General features: G+C 36.1%; 1 protein-coding gene across 1 annotated transcript; it reads left to right on the top strand.

Moving 5' to 3' along the window:
- Nucleotides 1–3,633: 3,633 nt before the first annotated feature.
- Nucleotides 3,634–7,965, top strand: TRIADDRAFT_30367 (uncharacterized protein; the record flags this gene model as incomplete). Its single annotated transcript, XM_002116093.1, has 8 exons — nucleotides 3,634–3,779; nucleotides 6,044–6,101; nucleotides 6,184–6,233; nucleotides 6,805–6,892; nucleotides 6,979–7,072; nucleotides 7,431–7,498; nucleotides 7,648–7,740; nucleotides 7,894–7,965. 8 exons carry the CDS (start codon nucleotides 3,634–3,636, stop codon nucleotides 7,963–7,965), a joined length of 669 nt encoding a protein of 222 aa, XP_002116129.1.
- Nucleotides 7,966–8,803: the final 838 nt, after the last annotated feature.

The raw sequence follows: 8,803 nt of genomic DNA, 5'->3' as shown, positions 1-8,803 counted from the left end.
AGATTCAAGTCTTCCTTTAACAGTTGTGATGATGTCATCTAGAAGCGCTGGTTCTGGGAGCATCACGTGATCACCTGTTTCCGCCATGTTGAAAACATGGTGGAAACGAAGCCGAAAAAAATGGATGCCATCGACTGCTCGTAGGGGATTTTGGAGTCTAACGCTGTATGTTTGTTTGTAGAAGTTTTCTTGGATCAACAGTAATATCTGACTCCTACCATTTTTGTAGACTTTTTATAGTATTATTCAAGTGTTGATACTCTGAGAGTAGAAATTTGTCGCCATTGACAATCAAAATGGAAAGTCAATGAAAATTACTTGTCCAAAGCTTATTGAATGGTCACTTTTCTACTTCCTGTACACTGTACAGTACTGTAGTGATAGAGCAGACATCAGTAATAGTAAGAGCTGGATCGTAAAGGCACATTACCTACTGCTTTGCTACAATCTTGACTTCAAGACTATAAAAACTGTAAGAGTCGGATATTACTGTTGATCCGTTTTCTTTTACCTCCATGTCGATTTCAACTTTGACGGTGAATGATCGTCGTTCACACGGATAGTGATTCCTAAGTTGAGTTACAGTCGTGATGACAATGAAAAACTGCTAAGAATGGAGTTGGAGGAATTGGAAGAGAAAATGCTTCAGTAGGAAAGGCTTATGCCTTATTCAACTGCTCAATTAGGCATGGGATTCCAAAGCTGTACACTCAAGATTTGATTGACAACATTGCAGGCAATAGTAGTGATTCATAAGTTGAGTTAGCGTATTGATGACGATGCAAGACAGCTGATGTTGTTGTAGGAATTGAAAAAGAAAATGCTGAAGTAGAAATACTTGTGCCTTATAGATTGCTTAAGGGTTAAGCATGGAGTTGCAAGACCGCACTGTATGTGTAAGTCTGCTCAGATGCAAGACAGCTAAGGTAGTCGTAGGGATTGAAAGAGAAAAAGATTTATGCCTTAGGCTGCTCAATTCAGCATGCAGTTGCAAAGGCCGCACTGTATGCATAGTGGAAGTCTGTTCAGATGCAAGACAGCTAAGCTAGTCGTAGGGATTGAAAGAGAAAATGCTAAAGTGGAAAAAGGCTTGCGCCCTAGACTGCTCAATTGAGCATGGAGTTGCAAGACCGCACTGTACAGTATGTGTAATAAGTCTGCTCAGATGCAAGACAGCTAAGGTAGTCGTAACGATTGAAAGAGAAAATGCTAAACTGGAAAAAGGCTTGGACCCTAGACTGCTCAATTATTAAGCATGGAGTTGCAAGACCGCACTGTATGTGTAAGTCTGCTCAGATGCAAGACAGCTAAGGTAGTCGTAACGATTGAAAGAGAAAATGCTAAAGTGGAAATAAGGCTTGTGCCTTTGACTGCTCAGATCAACATACAATTCCAAGGCCGCACCGTATAATTGCCCGTAGCATATACAGTACATGTGTATTAGCCCTAACCTTTTTGCATAAACTGCTTTGTACTCTTCGTTTAAGCTGTCCTACTGATATATTAGACATGTATATTGATATATCTAAAAATAAAAATCAAGAAATCTCATGCGGCACAAATCAAATTTGTGTCCTTTCCTTATCCCCGTGCGAGAAATTAGTTGTGGGGGCATTTCCAGTACTTTCTCATACTATAGGTAAACGGAGCCCCCAAATAATTTCCCGCACGGGGATGATGCAGGACACAAATTTGATTTGAGCCGCGTGAGATAGGACGATTTCTTGATTTTTATTTTTAGATATGTCAATACATGTCTAATATATCAGTAGGACAGCATAAACGAAGTGTACAAAGTAATTGATGCAAAATGGCCAGGGCTAATGTGCATGACGATGCAAGACAGCTAATCAGTAGTCGTAGGGATTGAAAGAGAAAATGTTCAAGCCGAAAAGGCTTGTGCATCATGCTGCTTAATTCAGCATGCAATTTCAAGGCCGCACTATATACAGCACATACTGTAAGTCTGCTCTAGTGCTCACAGTTCCTGTACTGTAATAATGATTCATAAGTTGAGTATTTTACAGTGTGCATGACGATGCAAGACAGCTAATGTAGTCGTAGGGATTGAAAGAGAAACTAGTGAAGTTGAAAAATGGCTTGTGCCGAAGACCGCCCAATTCAGCGTGCAACTCCAAGGCTGCATGGCAAAGTGGAACAACGCCAGTTATTCAATACGGATTGTATTTAGTGAAATCTTGAAAACTTTTTTCTAAATCCATTCGACGCATTAAATGTGTAAAGTAATGTTGTTTGAGCTTCATTAATTGAGCAGTCTAGGGCGCAAGCCTTTTTCCACTTTAGCATTTTCTCTTTCAATCCCTACGACTACCTTAGCTGTCTTGCATCTGAGCAGACTTCCACTATGCATACAGTGCGGCCTTTGCAACTGCATGCTGAATTGAGCAGCCTAAGGCATAAATCTTTTTCTCTTTCAATCCCTACGACTACCTTAGCTGTCTTGCATCTGAGCAGACTTACACATACAGTGCGGTCTTGCAACTCCATGCTTAACCCTTAAGCAATCTATAAGGCACAAGTATTTCTACTTCAGCATTTTCTTTTTCAATTCCTACAACAACATCAGCTGTCTTGCATCGTCATCAATACGCTAACTCAACTTATGAATCACTACTATTGCCTGCAATGTTGTCAATCAAATCTTGAGTGTACAGCTTTGGAATCCCATGCCTAATTGAGCAGTTGAATAAGGCATAAGCCTTTCCTACTGAAGCATTTTCTCTTCCAATTCCTCCAACTCCATTCTTAGCAGTTTTTCATTGTCATCACGACTGTAACTCAACTAGTAGGAATCACTATCCGTGTGAACGACGATCATTCACCGTCAAAGTTAAAATCGACATGGAGGTAAAAGAAAACGGATCAACAGTAATATCCGACTCTTACAGTTTTTATAGTCTTGAAGTCAAGATTGTAGCAAAGCAGTAGGTAATGTGCCTTTACGATCCAGCTCTTACTATTACTGATGTCTGCTCTATCACTACAGTACTGTACAGTGTACAGGAAGTAGAAAAGTGACCATTCAATGAGCTTTGGACAAGTAATTTTCATTAACTTTCCATTTTGATTGTCAATGGCGACAAATTTCTACTCTCATAGTATCAACACTTGAATAATACTATAAAAAGTCTACAAAAATGGTAGGAGTCAGATATTACTGTTGATCCAAGAAAACTTCTACAAATGAACATACAGCGTTAGACTCCAAAATCCCCTACGAGCAGTCGATGGCATCCATTTTTTTCGGCTTCGTCAATGATGGTACTGAAACATTGCTTAGGAAAGGAGTCAAATAGCTTGTAGGCAGTCTTGCATTAAACCATCAACCAGTGGAATATTCTTCTCCATTTTTTTTTTTATTTATCTTGTCCGCTATCCACCCATTATAGGTTACAGTATTCGATTCCAACTACTGTTCCAGTACTATCTCTCTCTCTCTCGACTAGGACAAACCGGCGATTGCTATTTGATTTTTGGACAGCTAAAAAGGCCCGCGGTAGACGATCCATTTCCATCCAGTTGCTGTTGATTTGGTGCAACATTTTCTTCTTCTTCTTCTCTTACTATTCTTCTTGTTTTATCCATTAGCCATTGGTAAAATAGACAGAAAGAATGACCATCCTATTTAGCTTGGTTGCTCGAGGTTCGACTGTATTGGCTCATTATGCAAGTTGTAGTGGTAACTTTACCCAAGTCAGCGATCAAATATTAGCCAAGTTGCCATCCAACGATAGTAAATTGACCTATTCCCATGATGAGTAAGTATTGCAAGTGGATAAAGAATGAATTCATTTTATTGATGGTCCTATCAATCTACAGTAGACCAGCAAGAATTGTAGGATAAAATAATGACTTGCCAATCTTTCTATCGTGGAGGAAGAACAAAATAAAGTGCTTCATGTTCCATGATGGATCGAAAGTAGATTGCATGGTGGTTAAGCAGTCATGATGGGATCATGATGATGATAAAAATCAATAATCATGCTGGATGTAAATTGTTTCAAATTGTCAGTCAACAAGATCTCCATAACGACTGCCAACATGGGTTTGCAATCAATTGACTATGCTATCATTTCAATCTTGTGACAGTAGGATATAAAATGAATTAGAGTGTGCTTGAAAAAGATCCTTATCGTACTTTGTGGACGGCCATTTTGCCTAATATAGCCAAGACTTGATTGAGAATGAACTGGATAGCCGTAGACACCATTCATCGACAGTACGGTAGAGCAGAAATAAATTCCACAACAGTCGCTCTTTCATGACTTTATTCATTCTTAGTCATCACCAGAGTTCAAATTTTAGCTTGATACCCTAACTTTACGCACATAAATTACATAACCGTCAATTGGCTGTGTTATATCCTATCAACGACATTGAACATTTCTCTAGTCATGGAGTGCAGACTAGTCAGAATGGATTAATTTAGCCGTCACGTAGTCTGATAGCACAGACTTGACTTTTGATTGAGAGCCAAATTCTTACCTTGCCCTGCCATAAATGCATCAGTGAGAATTGAAGCATAATTTAAGAATCATCTCGATCCATCCAATATTTCTAGTAATCGTCTTCTAATCATGTTACTATAGTATCATTTCAACTTTCTAAAAGTCGGTGTACAATACGTCTTCACATTCTCGCGCAGCGGAGGCTAAATTTTCAACTTGTCATGAGTTTACGAGTTAGAGTTGAAGAATCATCTCGATTCAAAAATTTTTTTGAATAGTCTTAAAATTAATCAATGTTACTATAGTATCATTTCAACCTATCAGCCTGAGTACAAAAAGCTCTTGATGCTTTTATCCAGTCATTCTTATCTTAATGAATTATACACGTATTATATTTTGCACCCTTTAGGCCTGAAACCAAGACTCGACTTTCCATCTAACTAACTGCAGATTATTACATAATATTCATTCTTTCCGTCGTTTTATCATTCATCAGCAAGAGTGAAAATATTATCTCCATCCAACAACTCCATTGAGCTAGAAAATTGCGCTGTTAGCCAATTGTTGATCTAGTTTATTTCTTTAGCATTAATTCGTATATTGTACCATGCGAGATTGAGACTAGAGTGACCGACTACTTTAGACGCTCATGACGTACGATTGCCCCAACATAAATCAAAAATTTCTCCAATCAGCAGCTTTATGCTATGGCTGTCTTTAAAATGAACCGTATCACATTTCAGCGGTTCTCAATATTGACTGTAACGATGGCAATCATTAACCAATCAAGGCAATTAAAAGGACTATTTTCGTTTACAGTTATCATCGATACGCTAGTCGTACAATTATTCAATTTGGACGTAGAGAGGACTTATCAGAAACGATCAACTTTTTACGTATCTCATGATTCATTAGTCCACCGTTACAGATTGATGAGAGGTGTTCGGTGGAGGTGTTTGCTATACGCAAAGGTAGCTAGGACACATTTACTAGACGGACTTGAAAGAATGACAGTCTTCATCCCGTATAACCGACGAGATAAATATTTCATCTCCATATTAGGAATAGTTTATGATGATAGATATTGTCCCAATTTGTTGTTATTCTCTTGTTTGTGAAAAATAATCGTAACGTTCTGGAAATAGTATCTTATGCAATTTTCTTGGTAACAAAAACTAAAGTCTGTTAATTATTTAGGAAGTTGAAATCCACCACAAAAATTTCAATCAGTAGTAATTAATCTTGTTTTATATGTACAGTATTATGCAAGTATGCATAATATAATTTGCTATTTTTCTTTACAACTATCAATTCACTGCCATCATCCCCCTTAATAAACTTCTCAATTTATAATTTGCTGTACAATGGAGTGCATGCTGTCTAAACTATGCCAAAATAAGTAGTAGCTTTTTTGAATAGATGCGGTACTTTTAATCATTTCGCCATAAATTTGTATCGGTAGTTTTTTTAATATTCCTTTAATCATACAGCACTTGCCCATTTTCGATACCGAAAATACTGCGGTATAGGATGATAGACATAAACGTTTAAAAATAAATTTATTCTTTTTATAGTTACCTATTCCATTACATCCAGGAAAATAGCATCGTTTACTTATGCATCACCGATAAGGTAAGTTGCATTCTCCACCTATTGCTTACCGTTCTCTGGATTGAAATCGATAACCTCCTATTCGTACTTTATTTCTATATAGGATTTTGAACGATCAATTGCCTTCCAATTCTTAACGGATATCAAAAGAAGGTCTATACCAACAAATAGTATACAATTTATGTAGATTTGACATGCAACATGGTTTAATTGTAAGCGATAACGTGTATTGGGCAATGTTGATACATGTAATTTTATAATCTTACTGAATTATAGTCAATAGCTCGTTGCTAAGATTGATTTTGATTACGGAGATTTACAACAATCAAAGTGTATACTCTCTATTACGCCTTGGATAGTTGTAACGTCCACAAAAGTAACAGTATATTATGCAAGCAAAGTTGCTTTTTAAGTTTAATAGCCCACACGTTGTCTCCATCGATATGATTTGCTTATGCTGCTAATGCAAGATAAGATAGTCTGCCAAAATTTAAATTACGGGCATACTAGCAAAACGACTTGCTCACCAAAGTATCTCTAGTGATCAAAAGTTCAAATTAAATTAGTACTGTAAATGAATGAAAATATCTTGATATATTAACCGTTTATACACAAACGACGAAATCAACTATCTCTTCTAGCTACATGTCGCGTTTTAGCAAAGTCATAGAGAAAAAGTGTGTTGCTTGTACGTTGACATAGTCATCCTTTTCTATCGCTACAGGTTTTTAGGTCTTTATCGTACTGTCGCTCAAACTGCTGTCCCATATTCACTTAATAGTGAATTTTCTATTATTTTGTCATCGGAAATGGTAAGTGATAGTATGGCGTCATATTTCAATTGTTATTCACTTGCCACTAATTTTAATATTGCATCACTAATTTTCTTCTTTAATAGAGTCGACATTCCGAAGGATTGAGTGACAACAATAAGATTAATAAGGTCTCGGAAGATCTAGACGAGCTTAAAGGAATAATGGTCAGAAACATTGGTAATAATGACATAACTTGGGGTTTATCAATGCGACACCACGTATTACACTTTTTAGCGGTTATCAGACGTTTTAGATAGCTCACTGTAACAAGCTTTTACCCCTTACAGTTTAATTTTACCTTAAAAGAAGTGCATTGTTAATTTCAACTGTATTCGCAGCGATTCATCTTCTAAATCTACTCTCTTTTTATAATGCGCATTGCTTGCATGTTTTTTGCAATTTGTTCTGATTACGTAATAATAAAATGCAGTTGTTTATAGAATCTGTAATACAGCCTTAGCAGTATCGTTAAAATTAAATTAATTATAGTTATAAACTATCATCAAAATTAAATGAAAAATTTCGGTTATTACAGAAAGCATAGCAACGCGTGGAGAGAAATTGGATTTATTGGTAGATAAGACTGAAGATTTAGAGCAGACGGTAATTCTATTAATATTTTCATTTTATTCAGTTATTACAATTAGTACTGTTACATTGCAACGACTAACAGCAAAACTTGCGGAATATTGTGCCTAAGAATTTTAATTGCTGGAACGCTACCTGATTACAATCGTTTACTCTTATGACAGTCTTTGACTTTTAAGAAGTCGAGCAAAAAGTTATCTCGCGCCATGTGTATGAAGAATGCCAAGTGTACAATATTTTTGGTCGTTATTGTACTGGTATGTATAATTATAACATACTCTTTTGTATGATTGCCAAATTTTGAGTGTAACATTACTTAGTATCCAATGCGAGCAGTGTCTTACTAAAGTGGTCTAGCACTATGTCTTCGATAGATTTTAATACGCGGTATTCTTGATTTTCTTGGCTAGCTGGTCATCTTTTTCATCTTTGTTGGTGCGTGCGGTGGTTTCAGTTTTCCCTGTACGAAGAAGAAACATTAAATTTCAATGTTGACTACCTACATTCAAGGGCCTGTAGTCCCAAATATCAAACATATACTATTCATGTAATATAATGTTATAGTAGCTTTACCTCGTCATTCGATAGCACAGAAATTTAACTTTACTGTTTACAAAACGCCTATTCCAGTCGCGGTATTGTCCAAAAGACTGGTAATTTGCTCATATGTATATTATCCGTATTAATGTAGTCTTATCGATTGTTAAGTACAGTATAGAGAAGAAATTACTCAAACTTGTCAAAAATGTAAGGCATCATCATAATCATTACATTGTGTACGTCTATCCTAAAAATCAGTTGTTCTACGAATGAAATTTGTAATCATACGCTTTCGTTTATTGCGTACTCAAATACGAATTTAATGTGCTTGTTGTATGCAGTAATGTGATTTAGTTTATATTCTTGGATTACTTCCAACTTCGTGAATATATTTGTAGTGGAAAACCTTATGTCGATGTCTATTCAGTGGCATACAGTACATATTATATTATACCCGTATTCCATTGTCTGAGAACGTAGGTGAAAGTACGATTATACAACAACCAACCAACTATTTTAGTAGAGCGATATGAATTATAATTGCAAATTAATTGTACAACTTCTTATTTTGTTTCAGTTATTTAAATTTTATTTTTAAATAGTTGATGTAGCCTGATATCCGCCACGTATCTGCAACGGTTTCAGCGTATAATTATTAACGAAATACAGTATACCTACGTAGGAATAACAATAATACTTAAGTCCTCGATGATTAGTTTACTGATTTGTAATAAAAATTTAATTACAAATAACACTTTTTTGAAAGTGTTTTATTTTATT

Source organism: Trichoplax adhaerens, genomic scaffold, assembly GCF_000150275.1.
Source record: "Trichoplax adhaerens TRIADscaffold_13 genomic scaffold, whole genome shotgun sequence".
Lineage (NCBI taxonomy): Eukaryota > Metazoa > Placozoa > Uniplacotomia > Trichoplacea > Trichoplacidae > Trichoplax > Trichoplax adhaerens.
Note: the sequence above shows the minus strand (reverse complement) of the source record. Positions and strands in the feature narration are given on the sequence as shown.